This window comes from Caretta caretta, chromosome 11 (genome assembly GCF_965140235.1).
Source record: "Caretta caretta isolate rCarCar2 chromosome 11, rCarCar1.hap1, whole genome shotgun sequence".
NCBI classification, from domain to species: Eukaryota; Metazoa; Chordata; order Testudines; family Cheloniidae; genus Caretta; species Caretta caretta.
The window spans coordinates 59,377,055-59,395,779 of NC_134216.1; the positions used below are offsets into that span (position 1 = coordinate 59,377,055).

General features: G+C 42.2%; 1 protein-coding gene across 4 annotated transcripts; it reads left to right on the forward strand.

Moving 5' to 3' along the window:
- The first annotated feature begins 292 nt into the window (after nucleotides 1–292).
- On the forward strand, nucleotides 293–18,670 carry BZW1 (basic leucine zipper and W2 domains 1). 4 transcript variants are annotated; one of them, XM_048868872.2, is made up of 12 exons: nucleotides 293–313; nucleotides 1,742–1,815; nucleotides 5,563–5,739; nucleotides 10,841–10,935; nucleotides 11,280–11,345; nucleotides 11,703–11,838; nucleotides 12,233–12,342; nucleotides 12,771–12,941; nucleotides 13,642–13,788; nucleotides 14,914–15,052; nucleotides 16,234–16,356; nucleotides 17,233–18,670. In XM_048868872.2, the coding sequence occupies exons 2-12, from the start codon at nucleotides 1,752–1,754 to the stop codon at nucleotides 17,262–17,264; spliced, it is 1,260 nt and encodes a 419-aa protein (XP_048724829.1). In that variant the 5' UTR covers nucleotides 293–313; nucleotides 1,742–1,751; the 3' UTR covers nucleotides 17,265–18,670. The 4 variants fall into 4 exon arrangements, with proteins under 4 accessions (XP_048724829.1, XP_048724827.1, XP_048724828.1 ...); XM_048868870.2 differs by lacking the exon at nucleotides 293–313 and adding an exon at nucleotides 450–570; XM_048868871.2 differs by lacking the exon at nucleotides 293–313 and adding an exon at nucleotides 453–574.
- The last annotated feature ends 55 nt before the right edge of the window (nucleotides 18,671–18,725 follow it).

The window sequence follows — 18,725 nt, forward strand, 5'->3', positions numbered from 1 at the left end:
CCAGCAGGGGGCGCTGCCTCGCCCTCCCCCGCCACTCAAAGAGTATGAGTGACGTCCCGGGAACGCAAACCGTCAACGGCCCCTTTCCGGGCAGCTGCGATGCCCCCCGCCCCTCTCAATGGAGTGATCCACTTGCCTAGAGAGGGGCGGTGAAACGGTCGCCGGCCATTGACGGTAAAGCAGGAGGGAGGGGATCTGGACGCGCTCACTGACTGGGAGAGGGGAGCTAGATCCGCCTATTCCCGGCGACGGAAGGGAAGGTGCCTGTCACCTCAGGGCTGTGCGTGGCTGGGACTCCGTGGCGCCCCTCACTGTAAGTGTACGTGGGGGAGGGGCTGTGTACTGGGGGGTGGGCCGTGTCACGAAATGAGTGAGGTAGGTTCGTTCTCCCCTCCGGGGTGGGATGGTCTCTCCCAGCGAGTCTGTCAAGGCGAGGCGGGCCCCTCCCTTTCCTCCCTCCCCTTCGCCGCGTTGGTTCCGCCCGCAGCAGGATTTAGCCGCCGCCTGCCGTCGTCTCCGCCTGTGCAGCTTGCAGCGAGGGGTTCCTGGACGTTTTCTCTTTGCCTTAAAGTCGGTGAGGCGCGGGCCGGGCCTCCCCCGGGCACTGGGCTGGGAGGAGTGGGGGCTGGGCCGCAGCGGGGCTCCCCGGGCACTGGGACGGGATGGGCCATGGCGGCGGTAGGCCGGGCCCTGCCGGGCTGTTTCCCCCCCCCCCTCCCGCGGCGGCCTGGCCCTGCCGGGTAACAAAGCCCTGGCCTGTGACGGGGAGGCAGCGGCGGTGAGTGCGGCCCGGCTGGAGGAGACCCCCCCCCTTCCCTCCCCCGAGTTCTACCGGCTCCAGAGCGCCTGCAGCGGCCGCCTCCGCCCAGGGAGGCCCGGTGGGTGCTGAGCGGCCGCGGCCGAGAGGGAGGCGGGTGGGGGCTGGGAGCTCCCCAATCCCCGCTCGGGCGGTGCGGCGTGGAGGCCCGCTCCTCCCCCGGGAGCGGCCACGGGATGCTGGGCCGCCAGCTTCGCGGGGGAGCCGGGGCGGGGAGCGAGGACGGGCCTCGGCAGGTTAGTCCCGCGCCGCACGCCTCATGGTCTGATGCGTGTTGTCCCGCCCGTCGATGGGGGAAGGGGTCTGGGTCCGCCGGGCTGTGACCCTGCTGTGCGGGATCGTCTCGTGTCGGCCCGGCCCGCGCGGCGCTGCCTGATCTGAGCTCGGGTGTCATTAATAACGCCTCACCTCTGTATAGCGCTTTTCCTTGCCTGTCACTGTGCTTTGCAACGGAGATCGAGATTATCCATATCTTACCAATAGGGAAACTGAGGTACAGAGAGAGTGATTTGCCCAAGGTCACCTCAGACGCCAAGAAAGTTCACATTCACCCTGAGGTTATCCTTTTATGTCTTTTAATTAGACTAACCTGTCTTTGCCATAACAGCTAGTAAATATTGCATGGCTTTAGTGAAAATGTATTGTGCTCTGTCTCTGAGTTACTTCAGTACTGTAGATGTTCTTAGCCACCAGGCAGGCCCAAGAACTGGCAGTGCAGGATTTGCATTTCATATCCCTGACAAGCGTGTGGTTGTGGAAAAGTAGGGGAGGAATGCACTCTAAGCCTTCAGCCCTTCTCAAAAAATAATTTCTTTTTAAAGTGTGGACTCCTTTCACAAGCAGATGTGTACAGTAGCTGATACTCATGCTAAGAGTTAAATCATCTGCCTCTTAAGGATATCTTGAACTTTTCTTTTTTCACAGGGTGTCTTTTATGAATAATCAAAAGCAGCAGAAGCCAACGCTATCAGGCCAGCGTTTTAAAACTAGAAAAAGAGGTAAATATTAACCATTTTTGTGTGTTGCTCATGGTCGACTCTGTACAGAAGACCTATCAGCATGTGCTGCGCAAGAGAATGAATGCGCACAAGCTTATTAGTACATTGCGTATAGCCCAGAGGTCCCCAAACTGGGGTGCATCCCTAAGGGGCTGTGGAGGAACATCTTGGGCCAGCCCCCACAGGGGGTGGGGAAGGAGTGCCCCCTAGCTCTGCTCTGGTCCTGCATCCCCGGCACCTGTACCCAGCCCCGGTGCAACTCTGCTCTTGGCCCCATGCCAGCCCCCAGCCCAGCGGGGAGACTGGGAGTGGAGTTGCACCTGGCCACAGGCCTAGCTGCTGGCCTCCACTGCAGCCTGCCTGCAGCTCTGCTCTTGGCTCAGCCACTGGCTGTGGCCCCAGACCCACCTCCTGTGCCCTTGGTCCCCTGTCCACTTCCCATCTCTTCTTCTCCTCCCACCCCCCAGCAGTGGCCCTGCTCCCAGTGGGGTGGGTGGGTGGAGAGTGTAGGGGGTGTGACTCTCAAAAGTGTGGGGACCACTGGTCTAACCTTTCAAGAACTTGTTTAGGTAGGTATCTGTAAATAAAGATCTATAAACTTAAACATGAAATGCATTTTTACCATAATTATACTTTGTGTAGGCTAATTCATTTTAAATGTGCCTTGCACCATAAAAAACATCTTAAATTCTGATTATGCTCCTTTCCAAACAATAACTAATGTAGAACACCTTCAACCAGTGTGAAAGTTTGCTGTCATTAGATTTATGGGAAAACTCAGGCTTCTTCAAGGGGTGTGGGTGGGAGCTGATGGGCTCTTCTAGGGTCTAATTTCAGTCTGTGAAGGCAACTTTACTTCCTCTTTCTGTAACTAGATTAGTTAATGAGAACAAATATTCTAGCTGTTGAGGAAACAATAAAAGTGGAGATATAGGTAAAAGGCTAGAGTGGAATGGTGGAGTCATTGGTAATTGGAGAGTGGTGTGGCTAATAAGTAGCTGGAAGAAAACTGCCATTCTCTTTTTAAGAGGGAAATGGATGCTGTTATAAATTAGGGTCTTGGCTTGCTGTAATCTAGACATTTCTTGAAGGTGGGGAGGGTTCTTACCTTCTCTAGAAGGCTGGCTAGCTCATATTTTTCAGTTCTCTAATTTCTCATTCTAACTGTAGTGACTATGAAAGCATATGATTAGCTTTGATTGGTGTATGAATTTACCTGATTTGTCTCAAGTAGAAGGAAATAAGGAATTAAATAGTCTGTAATAATAAGAGGTTCATCAAAGTAAAACACTGAAGATAGGATTCATGCTTATCTCAAAGTACAGAAAATCTGTTTCTCTGGTTCAGTGTTTCCTCCAATGGCACATCTGATTTTGAAGTGGAAGAGTAGGGTTTAGTTTGGTTTTGCATATGAAACATTTCGAATTTAATTGTCTTCAAAATATTGCTTCAATCTAAGTCTGTATTCCCTTTCAGTGACTTTGCTACCTCTGTTAGTCTTGTAAAGATGGCTGTTCAAAAAAGATTGCCCCCATTTCTCAGGATGTCTTTACTGTGGAGACTATAATTGCATAGCTATGTTGGTGTAGCTGTGTTGGCACAATCCCATAGCATGGGTGCAGGGAACACCACCTCCCCAAAGTTTCCTACCTTGATGGAAGCACTGTTCAGTTGTCATAGTTTCATCTTCTGAACACATACTTAAGTTGGCATAGCTATGTCAGTCAGGTGTGAAATGACTCAACAGCTGGCAAAACAATGGAAGGAAGCATTTGGGGGGGACTTGATCGACTTAAGGTTTCCACCACTGTCTCAGTAGGAATCTCCTACCTAGTTGACAAATGACAACTCCTTCAAGGACAGCCCTGAAAGAATGATTGAGGGAAGCTGTAGAACCTTCCCTTTCTGTTGCTTAGGCTTTTTCTTCACTACCAAAAAAAGTGAGGTGTTATGTTAAGAGCAGTCTATTTTGGAAGTGAAGACTGGCCATAGCAAGCATGACTGATCCCAAATACAAAATTTACAGGTTCTGTCCAGAAGAGAGAGGCTGAAACATGGCTAATGGAATGTGATTCTGAATCAGTTTTTTTTTTAGCATTTCCTATTCAAGACTCAGGTTTTTGTCCTAAATCTGTCTGCTCACTAAGTTCTGACACAATTCATTGTTTTCACACTCTTCCATGGCTTTGAAGCAAACCTCAGAGCAGGACAGTTGCATTCAGAATCTCTTCTGGTTAAGAACTAGATTTCAGTCCTTTCATCTGAGCACCGTGCAAATAGTTTTCAACTGGTTTAGCTGAAACTTGATAACAGGCAAAATGCTGAAATGCAAACGCTTTTTGATGCTTCTATTACAACAGTGGTAGGCCTAACTAGTTAGTGACTAGTTCAGAAAGCATTAATATTGGTTTAAGTAATGGTAAATATTGGTTAGCCTCATTAGTGACTTGCACTTCTAATTTAAATGAGAAATGCCCAGACTCGTGTTAGATGATGTCTGGATTTGAAGTCCTAGCATCACCAGCAGGGAGGGGGACTGCAGCCTAGCTTTGCCTAGGTTAGGTTGCTTGGAGACGTGCTGAGACCTCCCTTCACAGCAGGAACTCAGGCAGGGGCTCCCCCATGACCTGCTGCCCATATGGGAGGTACCTGGCCACAGGACCACCTACTTGGCTGTCTCTGGCATGGCCTGGGAGGTGGTGGCTGCTGGGTCTTAGTTCAAGCTAGCCAAGGAGGGGCTTGGGCCTCTGAACGCCTTGGGGCGAGGAGATTGCAGTGGCATTTTTATATAGTAATTAATAACAAAAATCTGAGCTGTTATGGTAAGGCTGTGCCTGTTACCACTTATGTCTGCAAAACATACGTCATTTGGCGGTGTGAGAACACCCCTCCCCACGAGCGACATAAATTTCGCCAGCATAAGTGGTGGTGTGCACAGCACAAGCAAAGCTTGTCCTGCCGACATAGCTATTGCTGCTCATTGGGGTAGTTTAATTATGTCGCTGGGAGAAAGTTCTCCAGTGCTTACAGCGGCACAGCTGCATCAGTACAGCTGTGCCACTGCAAGGTCTCAAGTGTAGCCATAGTCTTGGTAATCTGAGACTTTTTACTAAATTTAGTGTGACTGCTCCATCACTCTTGATTTTTTTTGATATATTTTTAAGATAAATCTTCAGCCCTAGCATAATCTGGCTCTCACTCTCTTGATGCAGAGACAGTAAAATGGGAAAAACTTGATATTGTTGCAAAACTTAGCAGGAAGAAATGACTGGGAAAACAGGCAGGGATTAGAATGCAATATGTGTAGTTTTAAGTATTGGTGCTTCTTGGCCTTAAGTGGAGAAGACATTCGGAGTCAAAATCTTGTAACTTCTAAGTGAACAGTTAATTTGTTCAAGGCTAAACATAATTGCATATTCTCATTGAAGTGATCAAAAAGATGATCAATGGTGACTATTACTGCAGCTATTGCAGTTGATAACTGACACATTCGGGTCAAATGGCTAATGCTAAACTCATATGTATTTGTATTAAACTAATGGCAAAGTAACAGTCAGCACTGCCTATTTCTGGCTTCCCTGGTAAACTCAAACACTTTGGAAACTTGCCAGTTTCCTTACTGAATGAATTCCTGAAGTTGGAAGATGCTGATAAAAATAATACTGTCACTTTCTGTAAATTAAAGTGAGATTGAGCTCCTGTAACTAATAGGTTTATCAAATACCAATGCTTTCTCTTTTATTGCAGATGAAAAAGAGAGGTTTGACCCTACTCAGTTTCAGGACTGTATTATTCAAGGTCTAACTGAAACTGGCAGTGACTTGGAAGCAGTAGCAAAGTTTCTTGATGCTTCTGGAGCAAAACTTGACTATCGCCGCTATGCAGAGACACTCTTTGACATTCTGGTGGCTGGTGGAATGCTGGGTAAGTATCTAGCTAAACTTTTAAATATGGCTGCTTTGATAAAACACATCATTCTCTCATTTGGACTCAAATGACACTTGCACATATGCTTAAATGTAGGTTATTGATCTACTTTGTCACCCAAGTTTAAAAATGGATGCTATTTATTTGGATTGCCTCAAACTTTTGTGGTACATAGATTATGCTGTAACAGAGCATTAATTTCTGCTACATTGGATTGGGGTGGCTGCTTGCACTGCAGCACAAATGGCTCACTTTTTAAATCTTATATCCTTGAACACAGTGAGAATCACTAATTGTATTATAGGTTTCAGAGTAACAGCCGTGTTAGTCTATTCGCAAAAAGAAAAGGAGTACTTGTGGCACCTTAGAGACTAACCAATTTATTTGAGCATAAGCTTTCGTGAGCTACAGCTCACTTCATCAGATGCATCATGAAAGCTTATGCTCAAATAAATTGGTTAGTCTCTAAGGTGCCACAAGTACTCCTTTTCTAATTGTATTATAGTGTCTCGTCTTATGATGGTTACCTGCTCAGGGATGGAAGAGCTCTTGTGATGGGTTCGGTCACAGAGACCCCCTTGGGACTGTCACCTGATGTGCTGAAGTTACCTCTGAGCCCATTTTCCGCTGCCAGCTTGGGACTCCAGAACCCTGCCTTGTTCAGCCAGACACTAGCCTGCTGCAACACAGACCCAGGTCTGGTCCGTGCCCCCAAAGCAGCAGACTTTAACTAAAAACTGCTCAGCAAGTCCCCTATCTCCAGCACCCAGACACCCAGTTCTCAATGGGATCTAAACCCCAAATCCGTTTTTACTCTGTATAGAGCTTTATACATATAAACTCAAATTGTCCACCCTCTAACACTGATAGCAAGATATGCACAGCTGTTTGCTCCCCCAGAGGTTAACTTCACTTACTCTGGGTTTACTAATAAAACAAAAGTGATTTTATGAACTATAAAAAGTAGGATTTAAGTGGTTTCAAGTAATAGCAGACAGAACGAAGTAAGTTACCAAGCAAAATAAAACAAAACACGCAAGTCTAGGCCAAATACATTTAAGACATTGAATTGGTAAATCTCACCCTCAGATACATTCCAATAAGTGTCTTTCACAAACTAGACTCCTTAATCTGGACCCAATCCTTTCCCCAGTACAGTTCTTGTTAGTTCCAGCTCAGATGGTAACTAGGGGATTTCTCATGACTGCAGCCTCCTTTGTTCTGTTCCACCCGCTTTTTATGGCTTTGGCACAAGGCGTGAATCCTTTCTTTCTGGGTCCCCCACCCCTCCTTCTAAATGGGTTTAAGATGGATTCCAGTACCAGGTGACATGGTCACATGTCCTGTGAGACCCCAAGCCTCTTTCTTTCTGGCCTGACTTACATGAACACAGGAAGGCTTACAAGTGAACAGCCATTTACAACCAATTGCCCTGGTTAATGGGAGCCATCAAGATTCTAAACCACCATTAATGGCCCACACTTTGCATAGTTACAATAGGACTTCAGACTAATACTTCATATTTCTAGCTTCAGATACAAGAATGATACATTCATACAAGTAGGATGAACATACTCAGTAGATCATAAGCTTTGTAATGATCCTTTACAAAAGACGTTTTGCATAAAGCATATTCCAGTTACGTTATATTCACTTATAAACATATTTCCATAACATATGGAATGCAATGTCACAGCTCTCATAACTGATGGCTTTCTATTTTCAATTATTTTTTTCCATTGTTGCTTCCTCTCTTGGCCTTTATTGCTTACTACTTGCCACAGCACCAAAGCTTGGGGCTCTTGCTTCAGCTTTAAGCTGTCACTGTTCTGATAGGCTTCCAAACAGGACCTCAGCATCCAGTACTGGCAGACCAGCAGCAACACTTCTTCGTAATGCAATATCAAGTTTCATCTGCTAAATCATCTCCATTTAATTACGGATACTGCAGCAGCTATTATTCCCTCAACAGTAAACTGCGCTTCTCGCTTCAAGTGACTTAACAAGACTTCTGATATGCTGCATCTAGGTCGCCTGTTCTCGCTACTGTAGAAGCGATGTATGGCAGTGGGTTTGGGAAATATTTACAGCGGGATTTGAGAAGAATGTACAAAACAGCAGATAAACAATCTTTAATTCCATTGGGTTAGGGATGTTTCCTACTGTGAGGGGACACTGCCTTAAATGATTGACCTTGAACTCTTCAAAGCTTAAATGTTCTTCCATTCTAAAGTTTGTGCATAATTTGGCAAGCTTGTCTTCTTTTATAACCTTAAAAAAGGTGCATCTTCAACAGTGAGTGTAACTTTTTACAAAAAGTAGAACTTGGATCATGCAGCATGTGCTTACTCACTGTGATAAAGCTTTCAAAGGGTCGATTAACTTTAAATGGCCACTAACAATGGTATTGAAAATTTACTTGCATTTCTTTAGAACACTTGTGAAGAGCCTAAAGCACTGTACTAATACTAAACCACAGAACACTAGTGAGAGGGTTGTAAAGTTGCATATCGAGAAATTAAAGCAAATAGGCTGAGTGGCTTTCGTAAGGTCACATAGTACATTAGTGACTGAGTCAGTAGAACCAAAGGGTCCTGACTTATCCAACAAATTACTTCACTGTAGAAAGCACTACTTATAGTAGTATCCACCATGTGCTAAGCACTCTCCAGATAAGAATGAACTGTCCTTGCCTCAAGGAGCCCATAACCTATGGATAGACACCTACAGATGTTTACTGCTTGTCAAGTGGATTTGATGTTTGTGGAAGTGAATCTTCAAGAGACTTTAATATGAAGAATAGGCCTTTGAGCTAATTTACAAAGCCCCCAGACCATGCACAGAGGGCAATATGGAAGGAAAAGCTTGTTATGATAAGCTGACAAATGAGCATTTGTCAAGGTTCCCACTCTTAAAACTGGGAAGAGGGCAGAAGGAGATATGAGTTTGGATAAATTAGGAGGGAAAAAATTATATAGGACTTTAATTACAATGCATGATGCCTGAGTTTGATGGGGAACCAAGTGGAGTAAGATAATCAAAATGAAGGGCAAGGAAGAGGACTCTTGCTCCTGTATTTTGTATAGGTTGGAAGAGGGTAGTGTGTGCTCTATGGATTCCAGAGAGGAGGATGTTGCAGTATTTGAGACAGGAGAAGGCCCTGAATGAGAAGTTTAGTGATGGATATGAAAAGATGTATGAGTTTTGAAAACTGAGCGGGAAGAAGTAGCAGGATTTGTTTGAGTGGGCAGGGAGGTGTCAGAATAACTTCCACTCAGGCCTTCAACCTGATAGGGAGGTTGGCCGTTTTAACAGTGAGGTGTAGAGGTCTTGGGAGGGAAGATAAGCGTATCCTATCCATTCAAATAGGATGTGTTTCTGAAGTCTTGCTCTTATCAGATTACCACCTTTTGGGAAACCTCAATCCATAGTCTTCAGATATGGATGATGAAACGGGTATTGTAAAGCGTCTTGTAATTCTTTATTAAAAGAAATCAATTACTGTTTCCTTTGTAGCATCCGCAAACGTTAGAAAAACTTGTATTTCCACTGCTGGCTCTGCCGAAGAATAAGAGCTCTCTTCCCACATGAAGTGGTACCATTTTAAGTTCTTGGATGTTGTGTATTATAACAACTGACTTGACTATTGAATTCAATAATCTAATACCTGATTAGCACCTTCCATATCTGAACTCCAGTGATGGCTTCTTTGCTTTTTCATTCTTGAAATGTCACACATGACATCCCTAACACACTGCTGTGATGACCTGAGGGCTTGGCTACACTTACGTTTTATAGTGCTCTAACTTGCTGGCTCAGGGGTGTGGAAAAATCACCGAGTGCAGCAAGTCAGAGTGCTTTAAAGTGCTTGTGTAAACAGGCTCTTGCTTGGAGCTAATCCCCTTGTGGAGGTGGATTACGAGGAGTGCTGGGAGAGCATTATGGGATTACCATACTCACACTTCAAAGCACTGCTGTGGGAGCACTCCCCCGACAGCGCTTTGAAGTTTCCAGTGTAGCCATGCCCAAAATTTCTACTGTAGATCAGGCCTCTGTCTTAAAGCAACAGGACTTTGTGTTGCCTTTAACCAGAAGTCCTGCTGTATAATAAATGAATTAACAGACCAGTCTTGATGTTGCATCTTACAAAGACTCTGTTCTAAATCAAAACTGTTCTAAATCAAAACTGACTTGACCTGTCCTTGTGTACTTTTGATTGGCCTCTAACAAATTTGGTGTGAAGATCTAGGGTGGGATGTCTCAAAATTGCTCTCAGTTGGCCTAACTCCCTGGAATCAGCAGGAAGACTCCCATTGACTATCTAGAAGCAGTTGTACTAATGCTTTTGAAAATCCAATCTTAAATGTTACAAATGACTCATGCATAGAAGTGATATTTTGCTGTGGGATGGAGCCATGGTTGTCTGTTTTTTGCTTTCTCCTTTGACTTTATTGAGGTTAAGCTTTAAAAGAACCTTCCAACACTAAACTGTGATGCTTTAATTTCTGAGACATTCAAAACTTCGTGTGTACATGCAACTCTACAACAGTTATGCTGTGCTTCCAGTGCTGGGTCACTCAATTTGACAGTTATTTTTAATTTTTTTTAATCATGTCTAAGTGACTTTAGATGCTATATTTAGGATTAAACAAATTTACTCTTGTAGCTGCAGTTGGAAGAAAAACTTTCGTGATCTGTTGGGTCATGGGTTTTTTGGACAAACTAATCAATGTATTATGGTTCTCATAATACCAAGTACGTTTAGTGTCTTAAGCTCTTCTGTTGTGCAGAATATCAAATGAGAGTTATCGGTCTATTTGGTACATCTTGACTTAAGTTTCAATGCAACAATAGATGACAAAGTAAAATTGTCTGCAGGCTTATATTTAGTTCAGTGGTGTAGTCACCACTGATCTTCAGTAAAGGACAGCTATAAGATTCAGCATTGTACAAGACTAAACTTACAGCAGTTCAAAGGGTCACATTTTACTGATTCTTTGCATACATAAGCAAAAGTGTAATTCTTGGTGATCAAAAAAAGTATTAAATTAAAACTGGTATTTCATATTTAAAGTATTAACACTAAAACTTCTTCTAGCCCCAGGTGGTACTCTGGCAGATGACCTGATGCGTACAGATGTCTGTGTATTTGCAGCACAAGAAGATCTAGAAACCATGCAAGCATTTGCTCAGGTGAGTCCTGAGTGTACACTCGAACTTGCCTGAATCTCACCTTTATGTACAATGGTTGATAACTAGCTGTCATGTTTAGCATTGCTGTGGAATAACTGTCTCCAAAAACTGGTCTTGGTGTTTAGATAAAAGTTTAGGTTTTTTATTTGAATTTGGAAGCCTCTCAGAAAATGGCCTTAGACATGCAGCATAAAAAAAACTGTTACTTTGTAGGGTGGCAAACTATCATTGGTACAAAAAGCCAGACTTGTTAATCTAACCAAATGTTCAACAAAGCCGTTTGAAACTCATTCCATTTGGACTCTAAACAAGGCAAAAAGTAATGTACTAATTCTGTCTTCTAGGTTTTTAACAAGCTAATCAGGCGTTACAAATACCTGGAAAAAGGCTTTGAAGATGAAGTCAAAAAGGTATTTAACAGGCTTCAGATTACAGCAAAAAACCCTGTGGCTAAGCTTCAAGATGACCCCACACTCTAAAAGGAAGAGTGCTGTGACTAAATCTTCACTTACTAGAATAAATTTCCTTATCTTAATGTGGCATTTGATTATATAAATGACAACTAATTTAGTGTGGGATTAAATTTGTCAGGGTAACATTCTACTCCTGGTGTGATCTTGTATTTCTGCCCATCATAAGCTATCATGATGGCCAGGAGCAAGCCTCTGTATCTTAACCTTTGGTTCAGGGAGGCACTGACTACACCAGCGATATTTAAGCTTTGTGGCTTCATTTTGGAAGGATTACCATTAGTCTTTCTATTGCAGCTGCTGCTGTTCCTAAAAGGTTTTTCAGAGTCTGAGCGGAACAAACTGGCCATGTTGACAGGTATCCTCTTGGCCAATGGGACACTTAATGCATCAATTCTCAACAGCCTCTACAATGAGAATTTGGTTAAAGAAGGTAACTACTAGTACTAAACAATTCCTTTGGGTGGTGAAGGGTACTGGGAGCAGGGACCAAGAGGCCTTAGTGTGACCGATTAAACCAAAGCTAAAATTTGACATAGATGTGAACTGTTGCAGCCGCACTCTCTCTGCTGCATTAGTGTCTCTTCTCCAGTGACACAATCTGTTGGCCTAACTAGTTTTGAAGCAAAATTTAATTGGCAGTCTTCTACCTCTCTTCCACCCCAGCATACACACACCTGTGTGAAGGTTTGTCACAGTTCAGGTAGCTGATTATATTATGGAATTGAAGACCCCACAGGATGGGGAGAACCATTAACATTGCAAGCAAGTTCCTCTTCCTTTCATACTGAACTATTAACAGTAACTTTCTAACTCCTGTTGTGCAGGTGTTTCTGCAGCTTTTGCAGTAAAGCTGTTCAAATCATGGATCAATGAGAAAGATATTAATGCAGTGGCTGCTAGCCTTCGTAAAGTCAACATGGACAACAGACTGATGGTTAGTAGTCGAATGACCTGAACGCTGTTATCTGTCCTTACTCTTGCAGTTACCTGTCCACTTGGCCTATCTGAATTACTAAAACTGGTATGCAGTGTTGTAGTTGTGCTGGTCCCAGGATATTAGAGACTAGGTGGATGAGGTAACCGTTTACTGGACAGACCTTTTGTAGGTGAGAGAGAAGCTTACACAGAGCTCTTCAGGTCACCTGAAGACCTTTGTGTAAGATTGAAAGCTTGTCTCTCACCAGCAGAAGTTGGTCTAATTAAAAGATATTACCTCACCCACTTTGTCTCTCTAAAGCAAACTTGGCAACCCTAGGACTTAAATGTGTCCCAATATGAAATGCAGGCACTAATAACTTCCTATGCATGGGAGTCAATGTAAATGTTGGAGTTTATTTATTTTATATATACATATATTTTTAGGAACTCTTTCCAGCCAACAAACAAAGCCTTGAACACTTTACAAAGTATTTCACTGATGCAGGACTAAAAGAACTTTCAGAATATGTTCGGAACCAACAAACCATAGGAGCTCGTAAAGAGCTGCAGAAAGAACTTCAAGAGCAGATGTCACGTGGAGATCCGTTTAAGGATGTAAGTATACATATATTTAAACCAGATACAAAAAAGTGAACTTCTCAAGTTTCTTGACTTTTTTGTAGTTTATTCCACAAAGAATAACTCACCATTACTTGGATCTTCGCTTCCTGGAATCTTAGAACCGAGATTCTTATTAATAGAGTGAAGGGAAAGGAGTCAATTTACAGAACTGTTTACTGGGCTGTATCTAGTACCTGAGTGAGAAACTTGGCGGCTGTTGGAAGACTAAACCTGTAATGCATCTGTATGTCTTACCCACCTATCTGTCCTCTTTAGAGGACAGAACTCATGGGTACTCTGAATTTGGAGTGGTGGCAGAAGGAGTATTCGTTAGATGAAGATGACTCTAGGTGTCACTACTTAAGCATTAAGCTGCTAAGTTGAAGTAGAAAGTCTTGGTGTTAGTGTCCTCACTCTTCCCACCAGCTCAAAAAACTGATCTTCTTGGTCTCAAACATTTACTGGTGACTTGCATTTAATCTTCTAAACTAATGGTGCAGTACCTGGTGTTTGCATTGTAAAATGTAAAACTTATCCCTGCTTCTTGACCTATGACTGAACTGCTAGCCTCTAAGGCAATTCAGACCTTTGAAAGGGACTGTGAAAGTGAAATCTAAATATTCTGATTATAAGCCACAAAGGAAGCTGTTTAATCAGTAGCTTTCACACTAACATTAACTCACTGACTTTGCAGATAATCTTGTATGTCAAGGAGGAGATGAAGAAAAATAACATCTCAGAACAGACTGTGATAGGCATAGTCTGGTCTAGTGTAATGAGCACTGTGGAATGGAACAAAAAAGAGGAGTTGGTAGCAGAACAAGCCATCAAGCACCTGAAGGTATTTGCTGTAGCTCTGAATAACTAAACTTACTATAAAGACAATTATGGTCTTATCCCATTTTTCCCCCTAACCGAATTATACCATAAAAGTCCTGGAGTGGAGTATAATGCACCCTCTTCCAAGTAGAACTGCATCCACATGAAGGGGGGAGATTGTACTATTGGTGTAGTTAAAGTAGTTCTACTTTCTGTAGTAGACAAAGCCTAACTCTATACATCATGTAGCAAAATGGACTCAATCTTGCTTGATGACTCCAGATGCTCTAGTAATACAAATGAGATGCTACTCAATGGAGGAAAAGATTGTTCCCACTGGTAACTAGTTAGTATTAAAACACTAGTGTGGATTTCAGACACCATTCTTAAATATGCAGCACTTGATTGTCAGACTCAAAAGGGTTACTGTCGTCCCGTAAATCTTGATAAAAGTCCATTTCACCTCAAACTGAAATGTTTCCATCAGTAGTAATCTACACTTACAGAGGAAGTTTGAGGTCTTAGTCTGATTTAAGATTTACTTTGTATGTTTTGATGTGATGTTGATAACTTGTGCCTTAATGGTTTATGACAAATTCAAAAATTAAAGCTTTAAGTAATTCTGATCCCCCATACTTGCCCACTACTGATTTTATATTGACAAACAGCTTAAAAATCAGTATTACCTGTTGAAATTATATTTAAAAAAATGGAATTCTGCCAAGCCAGTAGATGGATTGAACCTTACTTAATCAGAAATTTTTATGCATATAACCAGCAAGTTTCTTGTGTAAATTGCAACTTTTTTCAGAAAATTCAAAACTGTATAAATGGCAAAAATAGCAAATTTCTGTGTTTGCAGGGAATTAATTTTACAGTTAAACCTAGACAGTATCAAGGATGGAATGAATCCTTAAAATTAAGTAATGTTACTTGTAAAACTCATTCTCCTTTACATTGACTAAGGTAACCTTTTTTAATTTTTCATTTATATTTTTGCATTAAAGACCCTTTTCTCTAAGGGGGTGGGGGGAACCTAGTTTAAATCAGTTTGGAGGTATTTTGACAATGTCTGTACCCTCTGAAATAGTGATTTACTTTGTTTGTTGGCTGGAAATATATATCTAATCTCTTGTATTCTTTACAGCAATACAGCCCTCTGCTTGCTGCCTTTACTACCCAAGGTCAATCTGAACTGACACTCTTACTGAAGATTCAGGAGTACTGTTATGACAACATTCACTTCATGAAAGCCTTCCAGAAAATAGTGGTTCTCTTTTATAAAGGTAACTAAAGCTTTAAGGCTGCAGAATGTAACTGTTTGCAAAGACTTCCAGCTCTTAAGTCAGAGCTCTGAAAAGCTAATTTCTGACCTGTGGCAAATGAAATTGTCAAGATTCTCTGCAGTCAGTTAATTGGTAGCTGAAATTCTGGTGCTTGCATGCCCATCTGTACAAACCACTATCCTTAGCCATTTGAGGTAAATTGCTAAACCGCAGTGATGAGCAAGGGCCTCCATGCTAACTCATTAGAGATAGAGTTTTAATGTCAACTGCTAATCTTTGGCTGGAGTCTAGTAGCCCTGGTGCATTCTTGCCCTATCAGATCAGTCTAGCTTCTACACAGAACTTGCATTTTAAAGTTTTCCATCTATTAATAGCAAAAATATATATTGGCGTATGGGGAAAAGAAACATGAGCCAGTTTTCTGGCAAGAGCTGTACAGATTAGCCAGACAGAACCTCCTCTGGTTTCTGTACTGCTTAAAGCTTCACCACCTGTCTCTTTCCATAAGTTTGCTCACTCTGCATGGAGACAAAATGGTTTTCTACTTCATCTCTGCCATATGGCTGCATGATGGCACTCCAGGGACAGGGCTGTTACAGGCCTTTCTTAAGGAGCACATATGGACTACAAACTGTCTACTTTCTGGGAGTAGATATTAAACAGAAGTAGGATATGGTGTCAGTTCCTTCTGTGGGAACTTAACTATTTCCTGACTTTAAAGCAGTCTCCTCTGAGAATAGAACTTAAATGCAATTTTCACTAAATACAAATCTTGAAACTTGTCTCTAATATAGCCTCAAGTTGTTAGCATGACATACAAGAGAAACTGACTAGTCACATGACTGTCAAATACAGACTTCACTCCCCTCCTACTGCATCTCTTTCAGAAGAAATTGTCCTGTCACCTTTATTGTTAACAAATGGTGACTTTGGTATATGCCATAGACCTGCATGTCAAACTCTACAAATGGGTACTCAGTTTAAACAGTCTTGTTCCTAGTAGTGTGTGGAATGGGATGCCTTAAGGGAATGAGTATATGGGGGTGAGGGTGAAGGGTGACCATGTGCCATGGCTGCCAAGCAGGGGTGTGGCTGGGAGAACCTAGTAAGCTAGCCCTCAAAGCAGTATGTTGGCTCAGACTACTTCCACAGTAACCCTGCCTTGGTATGTCTTAAAACAGCTGAAGTTCTGAGTGAGGAACCCATCTTGAAATGGTATAAAGATGCACATCTTGCAAAAGGAAAGAGTGTTTTTCTGGAACAAATGAAAAAGTTTGTGGAATGGCTCAAGAATGCTGAAGAAGGTAATTAAATGATTACTGTGAAATGTTAGCTTGAAGTTAAACCACCAGAATGGGTTTTGTAAAGGAACACTAAAATCCCTGGTATAGCTAGCCCCAATCTCCAAGGTAGTCTGCACCAAGGTAAAGTCTCCCTGTGTAGCCACTTTCTGCCTCCTGCCAGCATAATTATGGCTCTATTGTGAGGAGAGCATCTCCTGTGGACATAATGCTGTTCACACAAGTGCTTTTGTTGGTGAAACTGGGTTAGGGAGGGTTTTTTCTCCCCCCACACCTGACAAAAGTGCTAGTGTAGACACAACCTGTGGGATAGAAGTGCCTTAATGATAGGCTCTTAACCAAGCAGTGTAGACAAAGAGGGAGTCTCTTACCAAGCTTTGTTCTTCTTCCTGTTTGCATTCCAACTTGGATTGGATGTAAGCAACAGAATCTGACCCTGAACCTAACTTCCACAACATGGTGGCTGTTTTGAAACTCTGCCATTTAAAAGTTCAGATGGCATAAATTAAATGGCCTAGTCTCATTAGCCTACTAAGGCAGCCACTGTTTACTGACTAGGCTGAAGACTTATCTGGTGAGTTAATTGTGGGCTCCTCTAGATGAATGTCAGGTCACTTTAATGCTATGTTCAAAACCTCCTTGCACTGCAATTTTACCAGAATCTTGCTGATTTGTGTCTAATCTTTAGACAGTCATTTTATGTATGACTCCCAGAAGCATTGACACTTACTGTAGTATCACATACCCTTTTGAAATGCAAAATAGTGTTTTAGGCTGAGCTGGCAGTATCCTATTAGGTTTGTTTTGAAAGAAATGTGGACTATGCAACAGGAGTTAAACAATGTTCAATCTCCTAATAATTAATTTCTTTCTTTTCAGAGTCTGAGTCAGAAACTGAAGAGGGTGACTGACTTGTGAAACTGTGTCCTCAGTAAAGCAAACAGGAGCTGTAGATAAATGTCATGTCTTGTGTGTCCTTTTTTTGGTTCTTACATCCTACCTCCCTGTATCAAGCATGATACAAGGGCTCTCATAGCAAATTTATTTTAACTGTTTTCTATAGTTATTGAAGATACTGGTTTTAGTTTTTAAAACCATGTTTTAAGTAGCTTACAGGAGCTATAGATTTGACTCTAACATTGCATTAGTCCTTTCAGTTATGTTTCTACCTCCTGTATTTTTTACTGTAATGTAACTAAGGCCTTCCACAACCACAAATCATTTTATCTTGGGTTTTCTATATAAACATTTACAAGTAGTCATAATTTGGTAAAGAGATTTGTTATGGAAATTGTTTGCAAATTAAACTGTACATGTGTCTCACCTCCAAAAGGCCATGGGGGACAGAAGTGATTTGGCACTAACTGCTATGGAAATAGCTTCTTTCTCTATGTAAGTCTCTTGATTTCACAAGCACTGGCTTATGCAGGTATGTTCTTCAAAGTAATACTCTAAATATGTAGTGGCTAGCCTTTTACATGGGGGGGCTGCCAAAAATGCCTAAGAACTTAAATTTGTTTCTGTACAACTTCTAGATCCCTAGTTTTGCCATTCAAGTGGAAGATAGCTCTCATACACCTGACCCTGGCTGGCAAGATTCTGTAGTCAAACTTTTTTCTCCTGCCAAGCAAAGCAAGTAGGCATTCTAAGCCTACTAGCTGTCACATGCCTATTAAACTTGCCCTCAAGTTTTAATGCCATGTACTCTTATTGGTTATGGATCACTAGAACTCATGCTATAAAACTGCATAATTAACATCTCCAATAGCAAAGGGAGAGACCAAAAAGTCAGTGTAGCTGCAGTTTTAATTTTTTACTAAAGGCAAACTACTGTTCAGTGGTACTCATAGTTTTAACTTGCATACTGCTCAGGGTCCCACTGCTAACTTCTGCTTCACCTCAAACCAAACCCTTTCCCCTCATCACTGAGTTTCTATAGTGTTAATCCTACCTTCTAAAGGCCATGCATTTAAGACATACTATGCACATGCATCTTGTGGCAATAGGCTTACTAATGCTACCTGTTCTCAAAAACCCAGCTATGCTAAACACTGAAATGTCTAGATTCTTAATGGTATCACTTTCTCAGGACATCCTTGTTGAATCAAGAATAGGGAGACCTTTGGAGCCATGTTGTCAGAACCTAATGAAAAGAATATTAATTCCCCTTGTGAGTGAAGTACTTGTTAGAGTGATCTTGGTAGAACTTTGGCACACATGTATTCAATAGGTTTCTACTGTAGTGATCTGCTTCCTTTGTAACTTGTCTAAGGATTTTTTTTAAATAAAGTCCATCCTTCAGTTTTGCCAAATCAAAGTTAACATGTGCTATATGGTATAAGCCTTCCTGAGTTTAACAAATTCAATACTCT